The sequence below is a fragment of the Delphinus delphis genome, chromosome 7 (genome assembly GCF_949987515.2).
Source record: "Delphinus delphis chromosome 7, mDelDel1.2, whole genome shotgun sequence".
Lineage (NCBI taxonomy): Eukaryota > Metazoa > Chordata > Mammalia > Artiodactyla > Delphinidae > Delphinus > Delphinus delphis.
In genome coordinates, this window is record NC_082689.1 from 15688623 (window position 1) to 15716437 (window position 27815).

The window sequence follows — 27815 nt, forward strand, 5'->3', positions numbered from 1 at the left end:
ATAAAACTCTACTGAAAAATACAAAAACAGTTAAGTAAATGGAAAGATATAACATGTTTAGGGGGATAAGATGACTTTGTGTCATAAAGATGTCACTTATCCCAAAATTAACCCATAGATTTAATACAACTCCAAATAAAATTATGTTAAAATTAATATCATCTACAAATTATTTTATATTTTTTAGGAAAGTGAAAAATATTACTTTAAAAAAACTATCGCTCATTTAATTTTTGAAAGTAGTCATTATGTTTTATTTTAAAATAAAAATGGATAAATTCTTCTATTATCCAGTTAAGGAAGACATCGAACATTTGGCAGCAGTAGTTGTGATGCACTCAATCGAATCCTACTTCAGGATCGCTTTACTTTAATCACCGTCATCAGATTAAGTGGAACCAAGATCCAACACAAAACATGCCCAAGATACTGCTATCAGGTAACTAACGAGCCTGCAAAACCACTTGCAATTGTTTGTATCTACAACAGTAAAAAGAGATCTTTCAAAATAGCTTGTAAAGAAACAACAGAAAATACTTGCCAAAAACTGAATGAAAGGTGGGGTGGTAACACACAACATCTACTTTTCTTAAGACTTTCCTGAGCTCTCTAATAATACATTTTGGGCCAGGAAAAGAAGAGATCTTTTTGAGGCCAAAATCTTTCATTGCATTAAGAAATTCCCAATAATGCAGAAGAACATTATGTATTTTAAGCTCTTGGCATTTCATGTGGTTGTTTGGACAGAGCAGGAAAAGGTGTCCTGTAATTTCACAGGGGGCCTTTATACAGACATGGAGGGAGCTATATTGTTACCTTTAAGAAGGCTTCAGGGTACTTCATAGGATTTAATAAATATTCCCTAAGTTAAGAATTATGACCCAAACAGCTGATATTTGGGATTTTGTTACAAAGATGTCAATGGTAATTTTTAAAAAATTCTTATATGGAACAATGTTAGTAATCTTAGCAGCTAATATTCCTCAGAAGTATAACATATCCTCATAGGAGAATTTTTTCTATAAAATGACAATCCTTTAATTTTCTCTAAATATAAAACGACTACCTTCTATTGTAAACAAAACGAAACCATGCAGAAAATACAGAAAAGAATGAATAAGATAAAATTTTCAAATATCCAGAAAGAACCACTGGTAAGATTTGGTTCATCACTCCAGATCCTTTAAAAAAAAAAATTGTTCAAATACGTGCTTATACAGTTTAAAACATTCGGTCCTATTATAAATACATTTTATATTTGATTTTTTTTTGGTTGAACAATATATCATACATGTGTTTCCATGTCTAGAAATATATGGAATTTTAATAACTTTGGGGATATGCTTTGGATATTGTGATTAAGTTTTCCCGTTGTAGAACATATTTGAAAAAATCTTTTACAATTAGATATTTGATAAACACTTCCTGGTGATGAAAGCTACATGTAGGAGAAAAACATAAATCTAACGAAGAGGGGCAGGGAGGTCTACCACTTGAGGAGTGGACGTTGAGGTCCACTTGAGGAGTGGACGTTGTCGACCTTGAGACCAGGAAAAGTAGCCATTAGAACATGAGTTTGTGAGCGTCTATTCAGCTTCCCTTGCCGTTGCCTTGGTCCCTGCCATCTGGAGTACAATTGAAATAAAGAGAAATCTCCTTTGCTTTTTATGTATATCAGAGAGAATGCTCTCTTTTATAATTTTTAATTTGAAATTGGTCAGCTATCCTCAATGAAATTACACATAGGCAAAGTAAACCTCAAAAATCATATTTTATGCGAGATAATGTCCTCATTTAGCATGCCGCCGGGTAAAAAAAAGTGATATAGTAGAAATGGAGTGTTGATCTCAGGTGACTCTTTTAAGATGTCTCTTGGTTCAAGAAAGACAAGAATGTCAGACTCTAGGGATGCTAGGGCTGAACGCAGATGTTCTGCGATGGGTAAGGAGGGAGTTGAAGATTCTAAGCATGTTTGTAGACAGAGAAAAAGTGACAACTGAGGGGAGAGTGAAGACTTGATGTGTGAATTTGACCTACTTGCAACACCAATTTGAAGTGACAATGAAACAGAAAACAACAAAATATTTTTTAATGCAAAAATCCTGCAGTTATAAAACAAGTGAGTCGAATGAAAGTTAAGGGCAAATGTGCTTCTTTTTGACCCTCAAACATTTCTCTGTGCTTTCCCTGGGCAGGTAGCTGAGGCCAGTGAGCAGGAGGTTTACAGTCAACCCCCGCAGCCCTGGAAATCGACACGACAGCACGGCGGGCTCTAGAGGGGCCTCAGAGGAAACTCTCCCCATTGCTGCACTCTGCACACTGGGCTTCCTGCAGTGCACACAGTGCCTGCAGTAGAAGCTGTGAGGACCAATTTTTATAAGGCAGTATTTATTTTATTTTATTTTTTTGTGTTTTTTGCGGTACGCGGGCCTCTCACCGCTGTGGCCTCTCCCGTTGCGGAGCACAGGCTCCGGATGCGCAGGCTCAGCGGCCATAGCTCACGGGCCCAGCCGCTCCGCGGCATGTGGGATCTTCTCGGACCGGGGCACGAGCCCGTGTCCCCTGCATCGGCAGGCGGACTCTCAACCACTGCGCCACCAGGGAAGCCCCCGCAGTATTGATTTTTAAACGTAGATTCACAAGGATCAGCAAAGGTAGTGAGAGAGATACTGTATAGCCTTCACCCATTTCCTCCCAATGGTTACATCTCACATAATTATACCTCACATAATTACTTATCAAAACCAGGAATCTAACACTGGTACAGTGTGTGTGTGTATAGTGTTAGGACAACTTACCACATGTGTAGCCTTATTAGCGACTACTGTCATCAAATTATAAAACTATTCCATCACCACAAAGATATCCCTTGTTACACCCTTTTATAGTCATGCCCCCATTTTTAATCCCTGGCAACCACTAATCCGTTTTCCATCTTTATAACTGTGTCATCTCAGGAATGTTAGATAAATGGAATTATACAGTATGTGATCTTTTCAGATTGGCTTTTTCATTCAGCTTAATGCCCTTGGGATCCATCCAAGTTGTTGGGTGTATCAATCGTTCCTTCCTTTTTATTGCTGAAGAGTGTTCCATGGTACGGATGTACCACAGTTTGCAGAGCCACTCATCTGCTGAGGGACATTCTGATTGTTTCCAGTTTGGGGCTTACTACAAATAAAGCTGCTGGGAACAGTCATGTACGAGTTTTTTTGTGAAGAAGATCTCGTATCTCTGTGATACATGCCCAGGATTGCAATTGTGGGTTGCACGGTAAATGTATGTTTAGTACTAACTTTTAAAGATCAAGTGAGTTTCTCTTTTCAAAAGTAACATTTTCCCATCACAGATTATTTACCTGGTGAGTCAACTGGGCTGAGGGTCGGGTGAGTCATGGGGAGAGGAGGGGAAGTACTGATCACCAAATAAATCATTCTAAACCTAAGAGAGGATATCGTTTTTATGGGCTTCATTATAATACATGGGCGCCATAATCTATGCAGGTATACCTGCCTATACTGGGAAGTCCTCGGGATGAGTGTGGGAAGTCCCATTTCTATCCCTGCAATGGTACTGCGGTAGTAAGCATGAAAATACCAGGGTTAGACCATTTATAACTCAACATGTTGGGAAATTTCGGATAAGGCCTTCAGGGTCAAAATTTTTGGACAATAAAATATGACTGTGGCTTCAGATGGGCTGAGATGGAGGCAAAATTAAAGGATCAATGGATGTTGGGCCCTCTCCAAAAGCAATGCTTACGCAGGAATATACCACTGAATAAATACTGGGAATATTCATTTCATTCCTTCTATTTGAGGATGTGCGTATTGTAATGACCATGCCAGAAGGGGGAGACCCACGGCAGGCAGGACTCGGGGAGGACTCCAGAATTGTGTGCCACCCTCTGCAAATGCACAAGAGAACGAATTCATTTTTCTGTTTCACAGTCATAATGTCATAAAGTGAGGGTAACGTCCTCTAAGCATATACTGCCTTCTTGGTTCAGAGTTGCTAGGGAATATATGCTTTCCTTAACTCTTACAGAATCTCCAGCCCCTGCCTGAGGCTACTGAAGTATCACAAACATTTCACAGGCTGCAAATGATGGGCTTGACCTGGAAGGAGCAGGTAGAAGGACAGGGGACCAGGCATGACGTATCTAAACCCACAGAGCCTTGAAGGGAGCTATCACTCTCCCTTATCATCCTTCTCTCCCGCAGGCTCCAAACGTTTTCTCGTTTTCTCGTTACAAGGAAAAACTAGAAATCCATTAGTTGTGAGCTTATGTTAACTGATGTACAATGGAAGATTTTGGTGCACAATGGATAAACTGAGAAGACCATCAAAAGTCAGTAAGAAAAACCTCCCCCATTGAAGTCACAGCGGAAAAGTCGATACAGTATATGACCATTCACGAAAAGAATAATACAAGTATCTGCTAAACAAAAGGAAAACACTCATCCTCATTAGAGATAAAAGAAATACAAAATTAAAATAATGAGGTGTGTTCATTTTGCTATTAATTTGGCAGATTATTTTTTTAAATGGATGACAAAATTAGAGGACGAAGATATACAGAGAAACAAGATATTTATAATGCCTCAGAATACCAGCCTATAAGATACATATTAATTACAAAGAGGAAAACATTTACCTGAAAGACACCACTTAAACACCTTTAAAGGTGTATAAAGTTAAAATTGCTGGGAATGGAGCAAATCGACATTGTGTGTCTCCTGGTTTGACCCACTAAGAAAGATACAATATTTTTCTTGTGGTATTCCAGCTAAAAATACAGAACCTGAATATCATGAGAAAACATCAGACAAACCCAGACTGAGGAATATTATACAAAATAACTGGCCTGGACCCTTCAAGAGTCAAGGTCAAGAAAGGCAAAGAAAGACTGAAGAACTTCCAGGTTGGACTAAAGAGACAATACCAACTAAATGCAATTTATGGTTCTACGTTAGCTCCTAGAATGGCAAAAGGAGACTAGTAGGTCAATTCATAAAAACTGAATAAGGCCCACAGATCACATACTGTGTCTACATTTTGATAATTATACCGTGGTTATATATGATGTTAACATTAGGAGAATATTGGTCAAGAGTACATAGGAATTGTTTGTACTATTTTTGCAAACTTTTTAAAGTTTTATTTCAAAATGAAAGTTAAAAATAAGAATGTTTTAAAGAAAATACTTGATGCTGTCCTTTATTCATAAAAACCTAAGTGTCCATAAACAGTAGAATTGATAAATAAATTATGTTTGTGCAATGGACGCTGCAGGGCATGAAAAATGTACATCCTATATGACTCATTTATGTGAAGTTCAAGAAGAGGTGAAACTATGCTATGGTGACGGAGGGAAAAGAGCAGTTACTGGGGGTTAGAGTGGTATCAACTGGCAGAAGCGGCCTGAGGGAGCTTGTTGAGTTTCTGGAACTGCACTATATCTCTACCTGGGCAATAGTTACCGGGATCTAGACATACAGTCAAATTTATCAGGTTGTACATTTAATATCTCTGCACTTATTATACTGAAGTTATAATAAAGAAAAAGAAAATGGACAACAAGAAGATAAAGAATGCTGACAACGGGCTAGCAGTCTTGCATTGCTGTTCAGAACAATAATTGAGATACATTTTCCAAAAAGCAATTTGGTAGTTAGCGTGAAGAGCTCTGAAATATGCTTCTCTTCCAGTTCTCAGGAAGCAATTAAATATTTAAACTCCAGTTGAAGTAAAAGATAAACAATGAAACAACAAAATACATACTTTAGGAAATGCTTAAAAAAATTAAGTTACAATCGTATGATAAACTATAATACAACTATTAAATCATATAATTAAAGAATGTTCGGTTATGTGGGGAAATGCTCACGATATGAGTGACCAATGTTGATCCCAGTATTATACGTGCATAGGATGTTGACAACTTAAATATTCTATATTTTCATAGAGAGAAAAGGAAACAATACTCTAAAACTTTAATATTTTTCTCTGGGTTGCAAAATTATGACAGGATTTTGTTTTCTTCTGTATACTTTTCGGTGTCTTCCACTATTTCTAACATAAACATGCATTCCTTTAATAGTAGAAAAGCATAAAAATTAATTCCAAAGTATTGGACACCTTCCTAGTTGAAAAAAAAATCAAACAATCAAAATTCAGAAAGGAGAAGAAAACCAACGAATTTCTAACACAGCCTCCTTTAACTTGTCACGCTTTTAACAATGTCTTTGATGTTCTATTTCACGGCTACCTTTTAAGTCACCTATCAAGAGGGGATGATTTTTTTTTTAACTGCAAAAAAAAAAAAAGTTCACCTATGCCCTTTCCACACCAATTAAGCCCCGGTCTCTCAGCTGCCAACATTTTACCCCCAGGAGCCCTCTTCTCACCATCATCAACTCTTCCTCCACTCAGAGGAGTTCCTGCTTTGAGGAGCTGTTTCCCATAAAATTCTATGAGAACAAAGTTTTTGCCACTTGGAAAAATCAAAACGTACCCGGAGATGACAGAGGACATTTCTCCTGGAGGCATGATTACAAATACATGGCATTAACAAAAGCAAGTATGAACCCAGTGTTTTGTTTTGGATCGTTTCATCTTGTTTTATTAAACAAAGAGGTATAAAACTGCCAAAAGCATTTGGAGGACTAGAGGTAATATTTCAAAATAGTTTGAGGAAACCATTACTCCCCTTCCCAAGATTCCTAACCGCGCCCTCAAGATCTCTGGTGGTTCACTCATCTCCCTCCCATCCACCCTGGCCCATGCCTGAGGATTTTTTCTTTGTTTTCAAAACAGTTTGCTAATTAGCCCACACAGTTTGAAGCAAGAGTGAGAGGAAAAAAATGTGAATCAGTCTTGACCGGATTTTTCCGTATCTCGTTTTCTTAATATGCAGAAAGTATCTCACCAGGCAAGCAGAATTGTAAAGACCAGTGGATGCCCCAATTTTAGGATTTCCATAGTTTTCTAACACAGATAGGAGCCTTCTATATGTGTTGCCAGGAGACACTGACAGTATTTTCTCCCAGGAAAATTGTATGCCAAATAAAATGTAAGAAGAATGCCTGTGCTCGAGACATAATTCTTATCAGGACAACAGAGGATTTAATCATTAACTATACCCACAGAGGTGAAAGTGCTTTTAAAATTGGAAAATTTCAACACCTCAATTATAAGAAAGGTAAAATTAGATTAGACTTGGCTGTCAACGCCTTCCTAAAAAAAGCAGTTATCTAATCACATTTTAAAGGTTGACAGGTGTTTCACCGTCATCAATTTTTAGCAATACCTGAACTCCCTTCACGGTGTCCAACAGAAGACAGCAAACCAATAAAAAAGTTATTCATTAATCAAAACCTTCATCAGTTTCCTGGTAAAAAGGACAGAGCTTACACTGAAAAAAAAGCCATTAAGCTAAAGAAAGACACAGCCAGGTAAAGTGGTCAGGGGTAAAATGACCCCAGTTCTGACAGGAGAGGGCAGGCGGCCACATTTCTGCCAAGAAAGAAAATGTTGAGTTTAGCACACCCTTACATGCTTCATTCAACAGGGATCGTTAAGTACCTGTTGACAGGTTAATATGTTCCAAGCATATGTTAGACTGGGGATGCACAGGTGAGGAAGAGGACCCTGGTCCCTCCCTCACAGCGCCCCCCCCCCCATTCCCAGCTTCACAAAAATGCTAGAACTAATGATTTAATTCCAATTATGTGCAAGTCTTCGGAGCACTAGAGACCAGCATGTTCTGGTTGCAAGTGGAGAGCCACTCAGGTCCCCTCCAGTGAGAGGAGCTGTAAAGTCATCCTCAGAAGTAAGGAAATACACCTGCAGCGGTGTGAGCCTCACCGTGTGCCATTCCAGCTCAAAGTCAGCAGTCCTCTAGCACCTCCCCCCTCCGAAGGGGAGTCTCACTCAAGACTTGGCTTCTTTCTCCACGTGGAGTTTTTCCTGCTGCTTTTACCACCCACTGGTGCAGGCTTTCTGCCCTCGTCTCTACTGTGGACATCTGCCTTGTTACTGCTTTTTCTGTCTCAAGGCTTCTGTTTATGACCTCCTTTTTCTCTCTGAAGTCCATCACGACTCTACCATTTATGTCTCTACGTCTGAGGTCTGGATCTTCCATTCAGAGTCCCTAAGGGAGCAATCTGATTGGTTCCATTAGTCACTCTCCATTACGCAGTATCCCAATTAGGTGAAGTTCCCGTGCAAGGCCATTTCATAAGATGCTGACCAGCCTAAAGAGGCTGCTTTTGACTCAAGGGCTGACCCCTGATCCAGTCAGCTTGTAGCCATAATGATGGGGTCCCCTGATTCAAAACATGGCAACCTACATCTTAAGAAACCATTTGTGGTCTCTTTCCTCCTAAGGCATTTACAGGCGCAGGAGACACTCAAAGTATCACCAAGAACCCAAAACAGATACTAAGGCTTGATTTAACATTAATTCCATATTTGCTGTTGTTTGAATATAACATCGCCATTTCTTTTTTTTTTTTTTTTTTTTTGCGGTACGCGGGCCTCTCACTGTTGTGGCCTCTCCCGTTGCGGAGCACAGGCTCCGGACGCGCAGGCTCAGCGGCCATGGCTCACGGGCCCAGCCGCTCCGCGGCACGTGGGATCTTCCCGGACCGGGGCACGAACCCGTGTTTCCCGCATCGGCAGGCGGACTCTCAACCACTGCGCCACCAGGGAAGCCCAACATGGCCATTTCTTAAATGCTTTAGCACCAAGTCCCTCAGTGCCCCACAGAGGCATTGCCATTCAATCCCACACTCTTTCCGATTAAGCACACTGACACCCGAGAACCTTTCTCAGCACCGCGCCTGAGTTGAAAATTCTGATTTGGCACATGGGATGAAATTGATTTGCCATCCCCCTGTCTATAGGATGAAGTCCAAGTTCTGCAGGAAGCCACACTAAGGGTTTAGCCTGAAACTCTGGCTCTAGCTCAACACTCTATCCAACCTAACCTCACCAGTTTCCTTACACAATGCATGCTGGATATTCTCCATTCGTCCTTCCAGATCCACTCTCCATGTTTCTCCAGGGAGGCCGACCTTCTCGGATTGCATCAGCCCAAGCTCCCTGGCTTCTGGTTGAATTTGGACGAGGAGAGGTATTGGCAGGATATGAGAGGGCACACAGAGAAGAAGTGTGAGATGTATTTCCCCCTCTCCTCCCGCCTGGCTGTGGCTCCTTCTCTACTAAAGGCCTCAGCTCCAGTCAGGGGCCTCTCTCTGACAGCTAAGCTCTCCTTGGGTCTGGGGTTACCAGACGCTATCCTCTCCCCTTGCCTTTCTAGGCTGAAGTTGCCTGTTCCAGGACACTTCATCCTCCCGTGCTGATTTTTTTCCAGCCCTGCCTACATCTTTGTAAATGATCCCACCTTTGAACTTCCTTCAATTACCCCACCCCCTTTTAAAAAATTTTAAATAGACTTTTATTTTTTTAGAACAGTTTTCAATTTACAGAAAAATTTATTTTCTTCTATTTATTTATTTAATTATTTTTGGCCATGCTGCATGGCTTGTGGGATCTCAGTTCCCCCGAGTGGGGATTGAACCTGTGCCCCTTGCAGTGCAAGTGAGGAGTCCTAAGCACCGACTAACCTTGAGTCCTAACGCTGGACTGCCAGGGAATTCCCAATTTAGAGAGAAATTCAGAACATAGTATAGAGAGTTCCCACGTATTCCACATTCTTCCCATATACTCTGCAGCCCGTTTCCTGATCTTTAACGTCTTATTAGTATGATTCACTGGTTACAATACTAACGGGTTATTTTTAACCAAGGTCCATATTCTTTTCAGACTTCCTTAGTTTTTACTGAATGTCCTTTTTTTCTGTTCTAGGGGCCCATCCAGGACTCCACAATTACACTTAGTAGTCATATCTCCTTAGGTTCCTCTTGGCTGTGACAGTTCCTCAGACTTTCCTCGTGATTGATGACCTTGACAGTGTTGAAGAGTACAGGTTTTTTGTAGAATGCCCCTCAAATGGGATTTGTCTGATTTCTTTCTCATGATTAGAATAAGGGTTTGGGTTTGGGGGAAGAAGACCACAGAGGTGAAGTGACATTTTCAACATGTGTCAAGAGTATATCATTTCAACACAAACCAAGAACACATCCATCATCGTGACTTATCACTGATGACGTCAGCCTTGATCACCTGGCTGAGGTAGTGTCCATCAGGTTCCTACATTGTAAAATGTAGGGGCTCTTTCCATATTGTACTCTTTAGAAGGAAGTCACTGTGTGCAGCTCACACTTAAGGAGAGGGAAGTTATGCTTTCTCTCCCTGAAGTAGAGTAGAACCTACGTTATATCGTTTTTTCTTTCTTCTCTTTTTCTTTGGTAAATTGAGGTAAAATATTCATAACACAGAATTTGCCACTTTAACCATTTTTAAGGGTTTCAATGACCCCTTATCAGTAGGCCATCTGTCTCCTGCTGGGACTCTTATGATACCCAAGTTGAACTTGTCACTATTCATCAAAAATAATAACGTGTCTTTATGTTTTATTACATGAGATTTCCATGTAAAGAAAAGAGATTCTCACATTTTCATCTACTTGCCTCGTACTTGACTCAAGATGTCATGGGCTCCCCTAGGGATCACCATTACTCCTGCTACTGTCTCCCTGACCACGTATTTCTTCTTCTATACTCTAGCACTGGTTGCATTGCACCATTTTCTTGGTGGCTTTCCCAGGGCAGGAACTAAATCTTATTTATCTTTGTATCTTTAAGGCTGAGGACGGTCTCAGAAACCCAGTAGCTGATCAATAAATGTTAGCTGGAAATAAAGGAAGCAAAGATGAGATAGAAGCAGAAGTGGCCTATTTTCTCCAAAGATTAAAGAGAATGTTAATACCTAAGATTGGTGAGGGTATAGGAAAACCTGCACTCCTAGTTACGTATCCCTCCACCCTTTCTGTGGGACAAGTTGGTAACACCTATAAAAAGCCAAAATATAGGCATATTTCTACCCAGCAATTACAAGTCTGGAAATTTAAATTAAGAAAGCAATCAAAGACTGACATCAGTCTTGGCCATGATTTTTGGATTTGACACCCAAAGTCGAGGCAGCGAAAGCAAAAATAAACAAGCTGGACTACATCAAACTAAAAGCCTTCTTCACAGCAAAGGAAATTCATCAATAAAATGAAAAGGCAACCTAACTAAATGAGAGAAAATAATTGCAAATCATATATCTGATAAGAGAGGTTAATTTCAAAAATATATTAAGAATACAACTCAAGAGCGAAAAACCAAACAACCCAATTTAAAAATAGGCAGGGGGGCTTCCCTGGTGGCACAGTGGTTGAGAGTCCGCCTGCCGATGCAGGGGACACGGGTTCGTGCCCCGGTCCGGGAAGATCCCACATGCCGCGGAGGGGCTGGGCCCGTGAGCCATGGCCGCTGAGCCTGCGCGTCCAGAGCCTGTGCTCCGCCACGGGAGAGGCCACAACAGTGAGAGGCCCGCGTACCGCAAAAAAAAAAAAAAAAATCAGGTTGAATATTTACCGAGTGATTATCTTTGGGCAGTGGTATAATGGGCATGGATTTAACTTTTCCTTTGTATTTTTTCCAAGTTTTCTCATCTGAACAATATCTGCAACTAGAAAAAGATCAAATGTACCTTTTCAAAGTGGCTTATTTTGTCATTTCCTACCTGAGCACCCATCTGAAGATAATCAACACTTGAAGACTGATCTGTCGGCCAGTTTAGATATAATCAAGCCCAGACATCCACAGCCACCATGACCTCTGCTTCCAGCCATCACCACCTTGTCCTGAACACACTAAGGTGGTGGATCCCAGGGGAAGAGAATTCAGAGCTTCCCCCTTCTGTTTGCCAGCTTCTCTGGGGTCCCACTTCTGACCTGGATCCTGGACATCGGTTTTTTTGTTTGTTTTGTTTTTAAAGCCCCTCTAACTGACTGTAATGTACAGCCACAGTTGGAAACCCACGGTTCTATTCTACTCTGCTCACTTTGCAGGTGGGACAACAGAGGCCCAGAGAAGTTCAGAATGATCCCAGGGCAGACAGACCTAGATCCTGGTCTTTTGATTCCTGGTCCTTTGCACTTAAGCAAACCCATAAAATCAAGGGTGGGGTTTTGTAGATTGACAGACTTGGAGCACCCCAAATGTTTCAAGAGGAAAACGGGGAGTGCAAAAAGACTTCTAAAAATAACCTAATTTTGATCCCTTCCCCAATCCAAGTTTAGAACTATGTCTGAGCAAATAGTTATCCAAAAGTATTTATTGAGCACAGTACAGTTTGGAAAGATTAACCACGGTCTAACATAACAATGGGAAAGGCACTACAAAATCTAACTTAATGCAATGGTGTTGAGTGAGCGAAGATAATAGAAATCAAAATACCATTGTATTCAAGGTTGGCTTTATCCCAGAACAAATAAACATAATTCCGAGACCGGCCTCTGCCCTCCTAGCTGGGTCCTAGGACCCCTGTCTCTTTCTCCTGGTGACTGCCAAGAACGTCCTCCTCTGGTTACCCTTGCAAACCAGTTACACTTGTAAACCAAAACCAATAGTTTCTCTTTCCATCCAGTCTCTACCCTGCCCCCAACCAGTCCTAACACCTCACACCTTCCCAATGAGACAGATAGAATGAAGCCTCGGATTGTTTCCCTGGAAGGTGTGCACGGTCGAAAAAAGTTTAGACTTAAGTCACCGATCTGACCGTGTGATATCTGGAAAGCCCTCAACAAAGCATTCAACTCTTTAGGACGCAAACCTTTTCTGTCTGTGACATGCATGGCTACTGGGAAATCTATGAGGGCCAGTCTGATTTATTCAATGACAGCTTTGTGCAAGCCCAGCCCAGACCTGGTTTGTAAACGTGTAGTTAATCTTGAAGCTAGTGGCGTGTGGTGTTAACAAAAATGTGTAATGGAAGCCCTCACTTAGTCATTTCCCTACTTGTCCCTGCTTTAAGCAGTACAAGAAATACAGAAAACATGGGAGGTGAGAAAGATTAGATTTGTTGCAATCTAAGAACAACTTCGATTGTTGAAGAAAACAACTTCACTATTGTTTGAAGTGTCTTAAATCAATACCCTGGTGCTGCCTGACTTCTAAGTTATGTGGAAAAATTTGATTTTCAATATTTACACTTCAGTTTTTAAAAATCCTCAATTTCTTATCTTGAATTCTTAGCTCCCTCTTTTTCACGATATAGTGAGTGAAGGGTGTTAGATGGGAAGGGGGAAACCCCACCATTGGCCTCACCGAATGCCCGGGTTGTTCAAGCAGCAAGACACGTCTCTGCAAGAATATCTGCTTGTTTTGCTTTTAAAGCGCAATTTTATATTGCCATCCACACTCATTAGTTTACAAAATTCACTGAGCTCCCACATGCCGGGCCATGAGGAGAAAATACTAAGCAAGCTAGACAAGTTGCCTGCATTCTTAGAGCTTATCATTCACTGGAAGAGGTGGCCAATAATCAGATATCTGCACAAAGGTGTGCCTGCACAGTGTGATAACTGCTGTGAAGAAACACAGGAGCAAAGAGAACCCATAAAAGGAGGAGGGAGACTGGAAGGTGAGTGAAAGTGTCTCCTGAGGAATTGACCTTTGAAACTGAAGGATGAATGGGAGTTTATTTAGAGAAAGAAGGACAGGGAGCTCAGGGAGGCACAGGCCACAGGCCAGGCAAAGGCCAGAGGCCAAGGGGAAGAGTAGCTGTTGGAGAGAAGTTTTGTCAGCTGTCCCCTTAAGGTCTTATCAATTATACGGGGCAGGTATGCAATTGTTTTCTTTTGGCAACTCCACCTGTACTTGCAAAGTATTAATCTTTCCAAGTCACTTGACACCAACCCACCTTTAAAAACATTAACCCATTATTTATCAAGTGCTCTCATTTTTTCCCCATCACACACCAATGTGGTGATTTCTTATCGTGAATTTTTAGCTCTCTTACTTTTACATGATAGATAGTGAGTGAGGTCGTGTGTAGGATGGAAAGGGGGCGACCCTTCCGTTTGGTTCACTGAATGATCAGGGTCTTCAGGTGGCAAGATAACACCTCTCTACAAGAAAATCTGCTCATCTCGCTTTTAAAGGGCAAGATGGTCCTTTTCCAGAATTGAAAGTTACATGACTAAGGGTAATGTTTAAAACAGTTTGAGAAACACTAAGGGGAAAATGCGCTCTTCGCCAGCTTCCTGAATTAGGGAGACAGAGTAGACCCTTGAGGAGAGAGCAACAGAGAGCTGCCCGTGCATCTGCCTGTGGGTATAAAGCGTGTGTGCACAGAAAACGCCAAACAGCATTTCAGGATGGAGACTGGTTCTTATTCCTTCCCTTTGCCCCATTTTAAAGACAACGCGAGAGGAAAGGGGAAGGGGAAAGGGGGCTCTCAAACTCATCTAAAAGTTACTGGGTGTCATGGGGACAGAGAATGAACAACAAGAGATGGAAAAAAAAAATACTACGCAGGAAGATTTCTCTGGACTGGAACCCACCCCCCAGCCTCTAAATAAATCCTACAATTTAATGCCCATAATATTCCATCGCACATGGAAGCCAGGTTCTTCATAATTCCTCAGTTACTAGATCTAGAAATCTACACATAAAGGCCATCCTGCTGTCACCAAAACTTTTAGGAAGAAAAATACGCGGTTTCCTCCACCACCCCCGCCAAGAGTTGTAATTAATACATTGTTTCAGTTTTCATTTGCCACACTTTCTACCTCCCCTCCCCAGAAGGGCAGCTTCTGTGGCGGACCAGGGCATCTCATAGCTGCAGGGAGCCCTCCCTCCCAGAGGGCAGCCCTGCGCCCCGGCAGACAGCAGCCCCGGCACATTAGCATCTGCAGCCTGTCTGGGCCCTCCCCTCTGGAGTCCCTGTGCACTGCGACGACGCGCTGGCTTCCCAAAGCCGCAGTGGATTGTGTAACCACACTGTGAACGCCTAGAGGACAGCGTGGTTAGCTTCACTCCTGACAGCATCTGTTAAAAGTCACTGGTGCCAGTTAATAAGAGACCCACCAGGCAGGAGGGACCCTAAGACTCTGGGGGAAGGAGAGAGCGAAGCGCTGTCTGGACGACATCACTGGAGGTAGGGGGTGAGCTTTATAAATCTCTCCAGCAGCAATATTTAAACCCGAAATTCTGTCTTTAGAGCTGGCGTTGCAGGACGGTGAAGGGCGCGCTGAGCCCCGCTCCACGCCTTTAGTGCGGATCAAAGAAAGGGGGATGGGCGGAAACTCAGAATCCTGGGGGGAGTAGTCAGAATTTCTCCTCAGGGAAGCCTCTTGTGAAAATGCCAAGGACGTCTCCGCTCCTCTTTTCAATTATGTAACTCTTACACATTTGGGAGAATACGCATGAACATAAATTTAATTACTTATGAAACTAGAAAGTCTCCAAATAGGCTGCATTTAAAGCTCTGGGGGCTTCTGAAGTCTTACTAGACCTGGTTGCCACCTGGCAGCGTTAGAGGATGTCATCCTAGGGATTGGACTCCCACCCACCCCTCCCTGGTACCCACAGCGCGGGCAGCCGGGTCGCCGCTAGGGTATGGGGCCCTCTCGGCACGGCAGGATCGGCGCGCACCCACCGCCGCGTCGCCAGGACCAGCAAGTCCGCAGGCGGCGGGGCGAGCTGTCCCCTCCCCCCACCACTGCGAACACCTGGCCCGCGGTTACCTGCGGGACCGCGACTCTCCGCAGCCCACTGGCCGGCTCCCCGGCGCCCCTGCCTTTGGCTGCGGGGAGATGCCCGAGCCCGGGCGCCCGCGCCGCGCCCTCCGCGGGGCCAGCACAGGGCTCGCCGGGGCCTTCATCCGGCGCGGGGAAGAGCCCGCAGCGGCGCTGGAAGCGGGCGACGAGCTGGGAATCCTGCAGGCTCCAGAGCAGCTCGGCCATGGTGATCCCGGGGCCGCCGCCGCCACCACCACCCGGTGCCCCCCGCTCGCACCGTCCCTCCTGCCTTCGCCCTCGCCGGGCCGGGCGCTCGGGGTGGCGGGCGGGGCCCGGGGCGCCAGCCAACAGGTGCGCCGCTCGGGTCCTAGCGCCCGCCCCGCGCACGCGGACGTCCAGGTGTTCGCCTTCACCTTGCGCCAGGCACGTCCGCCCTCCTTTCCTTCCCGGCGGGCCCGGGCGGGCTCGGGCGATCCCCGGCGTCCGGCCCGCTCGGAACTGGGCGAAAGGGTACAGGTGTCTACACCGCGCCTCTCTGCGCCCGAGCGCGCCTCCTCCACCCCTCCCGGCTGGTGCAGAAGTGCTACCTAATGGGGAGCGGCCGAGCACGTGTGGGCCTGCGTGAGTCCATCCTGGCGTGCGCCGGCTGATCGCTTAGTGACCTTCCTTTCACTTTTGAGCTCAAGGGGAGGTCTGATTTCCCCTCCAGCTCCCCGCATCCCGCCTGTAGTCCTGCCTTTGCCCACCTCCGGCAGGTAGAGGGAGCCCCCCTAGGGAAGATTCCCAAGTTCTTACCAAACTCTGCGTGATGCAACGTCTCCCCACGGGCCCAAACTTCTTTGACCTTGCTCCACCGAGGAGGTTCGAAGTGGATCCTGAGTCATCCTCTGCGTCCCTACCCTTGCCCTTGTGATTTGGCAACTGGGGAACACTTTGAGGCAGGTGGAAAGGAAAATTGATTCTTTCTTGGCTTTCCGCATTAAGAAAGATGGTGGTTGCCCCTCTCCTACTTCTTTTTTCCGCTCTGCCTCTAGACCTTTAGACCCGAAGAGAACAAGGTGTTGAAGGACCGCGAGGAGGTTGACTTCTCCCCCACACCTGCACCTGCTTTAGGGATCTCAGCAGAACAGCAAAGAAAACATCCTGCTGGTCGACCTTGGTTTTCCCTCCTCCCTCCTGAATCTTCTAGCGGTACGGCACTTCCTCACGGGGAGTGAAAGGCAACAGTCAAATTAGGCCCAGATGACCTGCTTGCAACGAAAGTGCAACTCAATCCTTCTGTCTTCAGTCTGCAGCTGAAGGCTGAGCATTTCCTGGTGGCCCAGGGTAAGTCCTGCCAAGTATTTGGTTGCACAAATGACTATGGAGGAACACCTGCCACGACCTTGTTTATCCAGATGTCAATTCAGGTCTTTGGGATGTAGCTTTCAAGGATGACTGGTCTCCCTCATGCCTGAGTTTCCTCTCTCCTTCCCAGTCCTGTCTGGTGAGCAAAATCAAGGTGGCTGAGAGAGCAATGAAACTATTGGGAAATACCGTTCCCCACTTAACTGACAGAAGAAGTACAGAGCTGCCGTCACAATCCAGCTGTGTCACACACAGAGATGTTCAATCCTAGAAGCAGAAGGCTTCTCTCCTCAATGTTGCTGTCATTTACAGTCACTGGGACCAAACCCTGTGGTTTAGTTTGTTGTTGTTTTTGTGGTTTAGTTTTAACAGCTGGAATTGTAGTGGTTTCGGACCTGTTCTTTTTTTTTTTTAATATTTATTTATTTATTTATTTTTTGGCTGCGTTGGGTCTTCGCTGCTGCGCGGGGGCTTTTCTCTAGCTGTGGCAAGCGGGGTCTACTTTTCCTTGCTGTGCGCGGCCTTCTCATTGTAGTGGCTTCTCTTGTTGCAGAGCAGGGGCTCTAGGCACGTGGGCTTCAGTAGCTGTGGATCGCGGGCTCTAGAGCGCAGGCTCAGTAGTTGTGGCGCACGGGCTTAGTTGCTCCGCGGCATGTGGGATCTTCCCAGACCAGGGATCGAACCCATGTCCCCTGCACTGGCAGGCAGATTCTTAACCACTGCACCACCGGGGAAGTTCCAGACCTGTTCTTTGTATGTGTTAAAAGAAATATGTTCCCCATGAAGACACTTGAGTGATGTTATCTCCCAAATTCGATGCTTTGATTTTCCTTTCTCCCGATTAGGAAAAAGAGGCAAAGCCAAACATGGCACATGGAGCATAAGGCCAAAAATCACATATTCAGACAATGCATTATATCCCCTTGGGGACCAGGTACTGCCTGCAGCTTCCAGTGGCTTGTGATGTCACAGTGTGCCTCACTTTCCTCCTGTGATGAGATGAGAATCCTCACTTCTTGTCTTTCTTATATGGCTGGGGTGGCCGTGCTTGGCTTGTGGCAGTATTACTCCAATCTCCTCCTCTGTTGTCACAGGGCATTCGCCCTGCATGACTCTCTGTGCTCAAATTTCCCTCTTCTTATAGGGACACTAGTCACTGGATGAGGCCTCATCTTAACATGATTACATCTGCAAAAAGGCCACAGTCACAGGTTCTGGGTGCACATGAATTTGGAGGGAATGCTTCTCAACCCAGTAAAGTACTTTCTCAGTGCCAGGCATGTGCTCAGTACTTTCATGCCATAACTAATTTAATCACACTTTATCCTCCCAGTGGCCCTCATCCTTCATGTATTTGACAATTGTGCATTTACTAGTGTCAGACACTCTTCTAGGCCTGGGGATACGTCAGTGAAAACACCAGAGGCCCTAGATCATGGAACTTATATTTTAGTGGGGGGACAGCTCATTTAAAAAATCAAATAAATCTGTACTTTTAGGAAGCGACAAATGCTATGGAGAGGAGCAAGGTGGGTGGGGTAGGGGGAAGACCTGTAGGTAAGTTGGTTACCTCCAAAAGGAGGATATTTGTGCAGAGACCTGAAAAAAAAAAGGAGCCCCCCCCCCCCAATCCAGATCAGGAGAAACAGCATTCCGGACAGAGGAAGCTGCAGTTGCAAAGGCAGCCCAAGCTCAGCAGGGTCGGAGGAACCACCAGGAGGCCAGCCTGGCAGAGGAGGCTTGAGTGCAGGGATTGACTTGGGAGAGGTGGGACCAAGTAGGGCCATTTAGGGTGTAATAAGGAGTAATGCTCCCAGCTCAGAGGCAGGAAACTTGCCCACAGCCACACAACTAAGTGGCAGAAGGAGGATTCAACTCAGGTCTTTGTGACTCTAAAACGTATTCTTTCCATTACTAAATCACATTCTATCCCTAGAATTTATCTTTACTCTTTACTCTTGTATTGAAAAGTATTCCCAGTGTGTCATGAGTGCTCAGTAAACACTTAGTGAATGTTGTTCTAGACTAAGAGCACCCCTCACAGTTTTTAGAGCTTTGGGAGTTTAGGACTCATTTGCAAATTTTTGCATGTAAATTCTACAACCCCCAGAGGCAAGTCGTTTTATCTCTTTTTGTAGAGGAGAAAACTGAGACTCTGAGATGTGAAGTAATTTTTCCCAAAGTTACAAAATGTATTACATTCTCTTTTCAGGGTCTGCCATCTCACACTGCTCTTATGGGAGGATCTCCTTCCTCCTTCACCCACTCTCTTCCCAGGGGATGGGAAAGGAATGGGAGAGGAGATTGGCAGCCATCGTTTGAGCCATATGACCTGGCCCCCGGTCAGAGCTAATTGGCCCTGGGCTGGACACCACTTGACCAAACTTGGGATCATCAAACGCTTTCTCTTTGGGCATTTGGATTCATAGACCCCAGTTTATATCTGTTGAACTAAGGAGAAGAAAATTCACAAACTGGAGACCACACCATGGGGCAGGCAAGTGGTCTTACTGCTGAGTGCTCACAAGGGAGAAGTAAAGCAGACACACAGAGAAGTTAGGAAACGCAAGCAATTGATCCTGAGAGACAGCTCCGCGGTGCCTCGTTCCAGCCACAGCAAAGGTCCTCCTAGCCTGGGTTCCCAAACTACCCCCGAATCCTTGGTAATAACTCCCCCATTTCTGTTACTTATGGCCTGAAGAGTCCTAACTCAGCCAGCCAGGAATTGACAGAACACGGAAATGGAGCAGCAACTCCCCACCTTCAAGTCACCATCAAGGGGTTACCAAAGCCCTGCCCACCGCTTGCTGCTGGAGGCTTCTTCTTGCTGCCATGGAAACCGATTCTGACCCCTCACCCCAGCCCATCAGGGTGCTGAAAAGGGCTGCAGAGTCCTGGCTTCCTAAGAGATTCTGGAACACAGTGAATCTATTGATATTTCACCTCATGGTGAATCAGACTGCTTTCTAGGCTTTGCTGGAAATCTAGTCACTTTCTGTGGGGAAGCCATTCTGAGATCCAAGCTAACTTTTGGCACATAACCCTTTCAAAATTTGCAGACTACTGTATATGTGAATTTGGTTACTGGCAGTCTTTTTTTAAAAGGGTAATTTATATCTTTGCATATATGTTACATAAAGTAACCAAAGATTAATAGCCTTAGCAGATTAGAGATACATCATTTGTTGACAAATGGATCAAAACCCCAGGCTCCAAGGACTGTCCAGATCACTGAAATTTTAAAATGTAAAGCATTAGACACAGCTTTTTCTTTCTTCTCCTTAACTAATGAAAAAAAATTTTTCTATTTAGACAGTTTCAATAAATCGTCAGACATAAATTCTTGGGGTGGGGGGAGAACCTTTCAGGCTGGGAGAAATTTCAGGTTAAAACCTCCCTGCTTAACTGAGCTTGGCTTTGCAACATTTCATCCTACAAATGGTTTAAAAGAAAACAGTTACAGGTGATGTTCCTGTAAACAGAGGGACAGAAAGAGGGAAAGCAGTAAGAAGAACGACTGGGAGCCTTGAATTTCTCCTGCAGCGAACAGGCAAGGAATGGTCCAGTCCGCATGCGCTCACAACCATGAGTGTTGGTCCAGTCCGCATGCGCTCACAACCATGAGTGTTGGTCCAGTCCGCATGCGCTCACAACCATGAGTGTTGGTCCAGTCCGCATGCGCTCACAACCATGAGTGTTGGTCCAGTCCGCATGCGCTCACAACCATGAGTGTTGGTCCAGTCCGCATGCGCTCACAACCATGAGTGTTGGTCCAGTCCGCATGCGCTCACAACCATGAGTGTTGGTTAAGAGTTTGATTTCAGCCACGACTTCTTGGTTTGAATCCAGTTGAATCAAACCATATGAGACAAAATAGTTTTCCAATGAGTGTTGATGGATTTTGACCACTTTATGAGGAACACTGTAGGGCTTAGCCTGCTCTACCTAACTAAAGAACTTGAGGGAAGGGGGAGATCTCGTGCCAACCAATTTTAAAAGTCAGTCCTCTTTGTTTGGCTTATGCTTTGATAAAACATCAAACATCTACTTGAGAAAAGGGAACCATTTCTTCCAATTCCATCAGGCATGCATTGGGGTTGGTCAAGCTCATATACAGAGAGCCCCAATTTAAGACAAAGAAAATATATTTGACTGTTCACAAGTGGTCTATTAGGAGAGTCATTTTTATTCCTAAAGAATATTCCCTATTAGTAACACTCCTTGTTGAGTCCTTTCCAATAATCAGTTTCCTGGACACTTTTTTTTTTTTTTTTTTTGCGGTACACAGCCCTCTCACTGCTGTGGCCTCTCCCTTTGCGGAGCACAGGCTGCAGACGCGCAGGCCCAGCGGCCATGGCTCACGGGCCCAGCCGCTCCGCAGCATGTGGGATCTTCCCAGACCGGGGCACGAACCCATGTCCCCTGCATCGGTAGGCGCACTCTCAACCACTGCGCCACCAGGGAAGCCCCCTGGACACTTTTATAATATGATTCAATTTACAGTTTCAGTTAACATAACACTTTCCAAGACTAGGTTTATTACATAGATCTGGGTAGAACTGTACCACTTAGTTGTCAAAAATTTAAAACCTCATTTACTTCGGAATAAGCTTCCAAATCTAAGTGAAGCATTTGTGGTTATATTTCCTGGGTATATTCAAATTCATGAATCATCTACGAGCTAAAGGTGGATTGGAAAACTTCACAGACATTCATCTCCAATATGCATTGTGTAATAAACAAAGCAAGTCCCAGAATAATGTGGAACACTAGGTATAATATGTTGCTATTTATGTTTAAGATGTTAAAATACACGTTTGTGTGTGTGTGCAGGTACATATATGTGCATACGTGCAAAAGATTTGAAAAAGGTCTGGCGTAAAATCACTCATTAACTAACGGTAGCTACCTCCTGGCATGGGATAGACTTTCAGTTTATCCCATGTGAACTGTTGATGCTCTGAAGTGGCCGTGACTCCAGGAACCCAGCACTCTGATTCAGTGGCCAAGCCACTTTCTTCTGGACTTTCAGTTTATCCCACGGCCACTTCAGAGCATCAACAGGTAGGAGCCCCACACCACCTGCTAGTGCCGGCACAGCTAAAACTGTGGGCCTGGGCTTCCCTGGTGGCGCAGGAGAATCTGCCTGCCAATGCAAGGGACACGGGTTTGATCCCTGGCCCGGGAAGATCCCACATGTCGCGGAGCAAGTAAGCCCGTGCACCACAACTACTGAGCCTGAGCTCTAGAGCCCGCAAGCCACAACTACTGAGCCCACGTGCCACAACTACTGAAGCCTGCATGCCTAGAGCCCATGCTCTGCAACAAGAGAAGCCACGACAATGAGAAGCCTCCACTTGCCACAACTAGAAAAAGCCCGCACTCAGCAATGAAGACCCAACACAGCCATAAATAAATACATACATAAATAAATTTATAAAAAAAAAAAACTGTGGGCCTTTGCTGTGCGAAAGGAAGGAGGACAATTTTAGGGGTTGTTATTCAAGTCAACAAAATTTTACCTTATAAATTCATTTCTTTTCTCTGTTTGATTTTTTTGTTTTTAATACTTCTAAGTTCTCTCTTTATCTCCAGCTGGAGGCCTAAAACTTACATTTCCCAAACTCGCTCTTGCTGGTAGAGTTCCAGTTTGGATTCCTCATATGAGAGAGGCTGGTGTGATATTTGAAAGTGAGAGGCAAGCAGAAGCACTTTTGCTCCGCAGTCCTGACAGTCTATTGTGGAGGCTTCTGGACCACAGACATGAGGCCTGGCAGCCTCTGGGGGTCTTGCTGTGAAGCGCCCACTTCCTGTGACTCACCGCAGGATCCCGTGATTCCTTTATTTCCTGATTACCTAAATGCCACTGGCAAATTCCCTATGTCCCCCATTCTGTTTTTCAATGGCTAATGAGCTTCTAATTTCTCTTTCTTTCTACTTCAGATAATACTGAGAGTAGTGTATTAGTTCTCCAAGGAAACAGAACCAACAGGAGATTATCTATCTATCTGTCTATCATTATCTATCTCTATCTATATATCTATATGTCTATATACAGAGAGGTATATATATATATATATATATATATATATATATATATATATATATATATATTCCAGTGTTGTCCAAGGCCATTTGGTCATTTATATTATTTATGTATCTATACCTGGCCATTTATAAATATATCTATATATTTATATTATATGTAAAATTTAACTATATAGATATATAAATATATCTATATGATTTATGTATCTATATCTATTTCTATCACAAGATTTATTATAAGGAATTGGCTTATATGATTATGGAGGCTGGAAGTCCCCAGATCTGTGGGGTGAGCTGGCAAGCTGGGGACTCAGGACAGCCAGTGGTGTCGTTCCAGTCTGAGTCCAAAGGCCTAAGAACCAGGGGAGGAGATGTAAGTTGGCACTTTACAAGCATTATCTTTAATCATCACAGCAACCAAAAAGTTTGGGAAAAGTTACTATTACCCTATTGGACAGATGAGAAAACTGAGATTTGGAAAGGTTAAATCACTCGCTATGAACTATAGCTTTAATCCATTATTCACTAGCATGATCAACTCACTAGTGGCCTGACCACTGAAGAGCAATCATGTATCTTAGCACATAAAGCATCTTTTCTTCCACTCACCTGCTGTTGGGGAGAAGTCCCACTTCATCTCCTTACCCAGCAGTCCCCTGTGAAGTTATTAGGAAGGCCAACATTACGTGTTGGACTGGTAAATAACTTGTAGCCCAGAGTAGCCCAGAGGAAGGCAGCATCGAACTAGCCATTCTGAAGGGATGTCCGGTTGGATGGTCTGCCCTCCTCGCCAGCTTGTTTCCAACTCCCTCCAGGATGTGGGGCTCTCTGCACATTTGGTGACCCTTCTCCTGGGTTGTTAGCACATTCTCCCAGCATTCTTCAAAAGCCATTGTAACTCCGAGATCTACAAAAACCATAGGAAGGGATTCTGAATCCTTCTTGGTCAGAGTAGATAAAGAAGACAAAAACAACAACAAAACAGGATGTGGTTCAATGCTGAATTGTTCAGCACTAAGTAAATGAAGAGCTGTTTTAATGTTTTAAGGATAGAAAATGGAGAAGAGAAATCAACATAGGCCTTGTCCTCCATGAATAAACGGTGTGTGGGAGGATATAGGCAGATATGGTAATGACTGTAATAGCCAAGCTGGGATCTAGGATGAAGCAATGGGGGAATAAGGGAGGTAGAAATTAATGACAACTGGAGGATCAGAGAAAGCACTAGAGAGGAGGTAGGGTTTGAGAAGACCTATCTGTAGTGGGAAAGACTGTGACAAACAGAGACCATGGAAGGTTATAACAGACAGAAGACAAAAAACATAGCACAAAGAAAAGCAGAAACATAGAACAGTGTGGGTTGAAGTCTGGGAGGGATGTGAAAGGGAAGAATTATGTCAGAGATGGAGGGTGGATACGATAACAATATGGCCAGACCAGGATCTGCAAAGGGCGCTATCAACAGGCTGTATGTGGATGAAACTGAAATAACAAATTACTTTATTCTAGTCAGTTGTCCAAATATTTTTCTAATTAGTAAATTCAATTATGAAGTTAGATTAATAAAATTGTGTTAAGTATTAATTTACACAAAAAGATATAGTTATTCAGTCTAGCACAGTTACTAAACTATACGTATTAGGTTAAAAATCATGAAAATAAGTTATTGTTTTAAGTTATCATTTTATGGGCTAGGGTAGGTTTCCAATGTACCGATTAAATTTTTTTTAATTAATTAATTAATTTTATTTTTGGCTGCGTTGGGTCTTTGTTGCTGCACACGGACTTTCTCTAGTAGCGTCGAGCGGAGGCTACTCTTCGTTGTGGTGCGTGGGCTTCTCATTGCAGTGGCTTCTCTTGTTGCGGAGCACAGGCTCTAGGCGTGCAGGCTTCGGTAGTTGTGGCACACAGGCTCAGTAGTTGTGGCTCGCGGGCTCTAGAGCGCAGGCTCAGTAGTTGTGTTGCATGGGCTTAGTTGCTCCGCGACATGTGGGGTCTTCCCGGACCAGGGCTCGAACCCGTGTCTCCTGCATTGGCAGGCGGATTCTTAACCACTGCACCACCAGGGAAGTCCCCGATTAAATATTTTTAAAAAGAAGAATTCCATTGTATGTGGGTCACACAAAGGGGTATTTTTATTTTAATACAAATAATTATGTGCTTGGTTCATATGATACCATTAAAATGGATTAGGACCCATTTTTTTCTCAGATGATTTTGATCTATGTTCATTTTAAAATACAAAGGGAAAAGCTTCATTTCAATTAGCTTCATTTTAAAAAGCTTCAACTTTAATTAGACTCACAAAGATTATATAAGTAAATTATCTACCTCAGGTATATTGTTTGGTAAAACTTGTGCTGCTTCAGGAGAGGATGACACCTCTAAAAATGATTATAAGGGGGCTTCCCTGGTGGCGCAGTGGTTGAGAATCTGCCTGTTAATGCAGGGGACACGGGTTTGAGCCCTGGTCCGGGAGGATCCCACATGCCACAGAGCAACTAGGCCCGTGAGCCACAACTACTGAGCCTGCGCGTCTGGAGCCTGTGCTCCGCAACAAGAGAGGCTGCGATAGTGAGAGGCTCGCGCACCGCAATGAAGAGCAGCCCCCACTTGCCACAACTAGAGAAAGCCCTCGCACAGAAATGAAGACCCAACACGGCAAAAATAAATAAATGAATTAAAAATGATCATAAGGGAGAAAAACATGTTTGATGATAGGAACAGAGCTCATATGGCAGCTGGTCAACTAATGGATCCTGTAACCAGCAAAGAAATCAGCTTCTGCAGCTTAAGGAAGAAGCATAATCATGTTGCTAAAAATACACATCAGTATTTAGTTCTTAGATAACAAATTGGCTGACACAGTACCAAACACATGAAGCTAAGAACATCTTGCAAAATATCTGTGACAAGGTACCCTGGGCCACAGTCATAGTAATACACCACTTTATCTTGGCTGTCAGACCAAATGTTCCCCCATTTGAAGAATGTACACAAAATTATCAGTGTGTCAGTGGAAGAAAACAACTCATGGAAATGTGAGATAATTACTCTGATAATCAAGTAAAGCAGAAGATATTATACATATATCACCAATTTCTATCCTCAAAATAGCTCCTTGTCACAGGGACCATTTGCTTTAATATGGTAAGACCAGATTCACCTTATTGCTTCTATAATTCAGGATGAGGAACAATAGATATTAAGTCAACACATCTTAGAAGCTGTATTACCTAAGTCATGAATCCATTTCAATATTCTGACACTTAGCCTTCTCATCTATAAAATGGGGTTAATAAAACCACAGGATGCTATGGAACTAGAATAACAGTAAGATAAAAAAACAGAGGCTGGCAGAAATTATGCTCATCCTTTTTGTCTTGAATCCAAACTGAGTTGAAAATAAAATGAGGAATTCAACCTAATTGGTTGACTAGATTCTAGGGACTGATTCACAGTAAGCAGTTGTCACCCAACATCTCTCCCCTCTATTTTCTCCTTTAGTAATCGAACCCTATTTTTTTTTTCGAACCCTATTTTGTTCAGTGTGGCAATGAGCTTACTTGAAAGATTACCCTTCTCGGTCTTTCTTTCAGATAAATGTCATCATTGTCAAAGTTCTGGCCAATGGGAAGTATTACATTCTTCTTTATTCCTGCTCCCTGGAATGCAGAGGTGATAGCTGGAGTTCTAACAGCAATTTTGAACCAAGAGGTGACAAAGAAGATAGAAGTTATTCACTGGGGATGACAGGGCAGACAAATATTGCCCAGGTCTCTGTGGACCCTGTGGATCCAGCATATCACAGTCCCAGTCTATGTGTGGATTTCTTTTGCAAGTGAGCATAAACTCTGTGCTTATAAGACACTTTTATGTTGGGTTCTCTATTAAATACAGCTAAATGTAACTCTAACTCTTATGCCAAAATACCAGTGTATATAAAAAAGAACTGCAAATTATTCATTTACAATGAAAAAATAATTATAAGTCTTAAGGGCCCAGGTAATTGAATACTTAGTATACTCTGTCCTCTAGAAATCTGTCTGGGGAGTAGAGAAAGAAAGTCATGGGGAACTTGCCATACAGTTTTTGTAGCTAGCTACATGAAGTCAGATTTTTTTTTTTTTTTGGCTGCATTGGGTCTTCGTTGTGGTGCGTGGGCTTCTCATTGTGGTGGCTTCTCTTGTTGTGGAGCACAGGCTCTAGGCACACTACGGGCCTAGAGTAGTTGCAGCACATGGGCTCAGTAGTTGTAGCTCACGGGCTCTAGAGCACAGGCTCAGAAGTTGCTCTGCAGCATGCGGGATCTTCCTGGACCAGGGCTCGAACCCGTGTCCCCTGTATTGGCAGGCGGATTCTCAACCACTGCGCCACCAGGGAAGTCCCCAAGTCAGAGATTTTGAGGACCCAGAATCCACATGGGGACTGACCTGCACTGGGGACCGCATCTCAAGCCCTCTGATCAGAGGATCTTCCCCTGGACAATACTGGGTGAACATGGCCCAATCTCCCTGCTCCCACCACTGGCAGGTATTCTCCCTTCTGAAGATACAGTCTCTCTTTAAATGAGTCATCAACATCAACAAGACTCTCGTGGGACCTGCTGCTACTGTTTTTACAGACTGAAGACTGACCTTTTCAATATCTTTATTATTGTGAATTTAGAACCCACACAAAAGCAGACAGAATAGTGTAGAGAATCCCCTATGTGCCTATC

At 43.8% G+C, this 27815-nt stretch overlaps 1 protein-coding gene and 1 long non-coding RNA gene across 2 annotated transcripts in view; one reads left to right on the forward strand and one right to left on the reverse strand.

The window, feature by feature from the left end:
- Positions 1-16133, reverse strand: part of SGPP2 (sphingosine-1-phosphate phosphatase 2) — a 117621-nt gene extending 101488 nt beyond the window's left edge. The window contains exon 1 of the mRNA XM_060015510.1: positions 15707-16133. Coding sequence (XP_059871493.1) covers positions 15707-15925 — 219 coding nt within the window. The 5' untranslated portion in view covers positions 15926-16133. The remainder of the gene's footprint in view (positions 1-15706) is intronic.
- LOC132427982 (uncharacterized) lies at positions 14942-27010 on the forward strand. The gene is made up of 3 exons (XR_009520047.1): positions 14942-15117; positions 16735-17026; positions 26695-27010. It is a non-coding gene; the product is annotated as an uncharacterized lncRNA (long non-coding RNA).
- Positions 27011-27815: the final 805 nt, after the last annotated feature.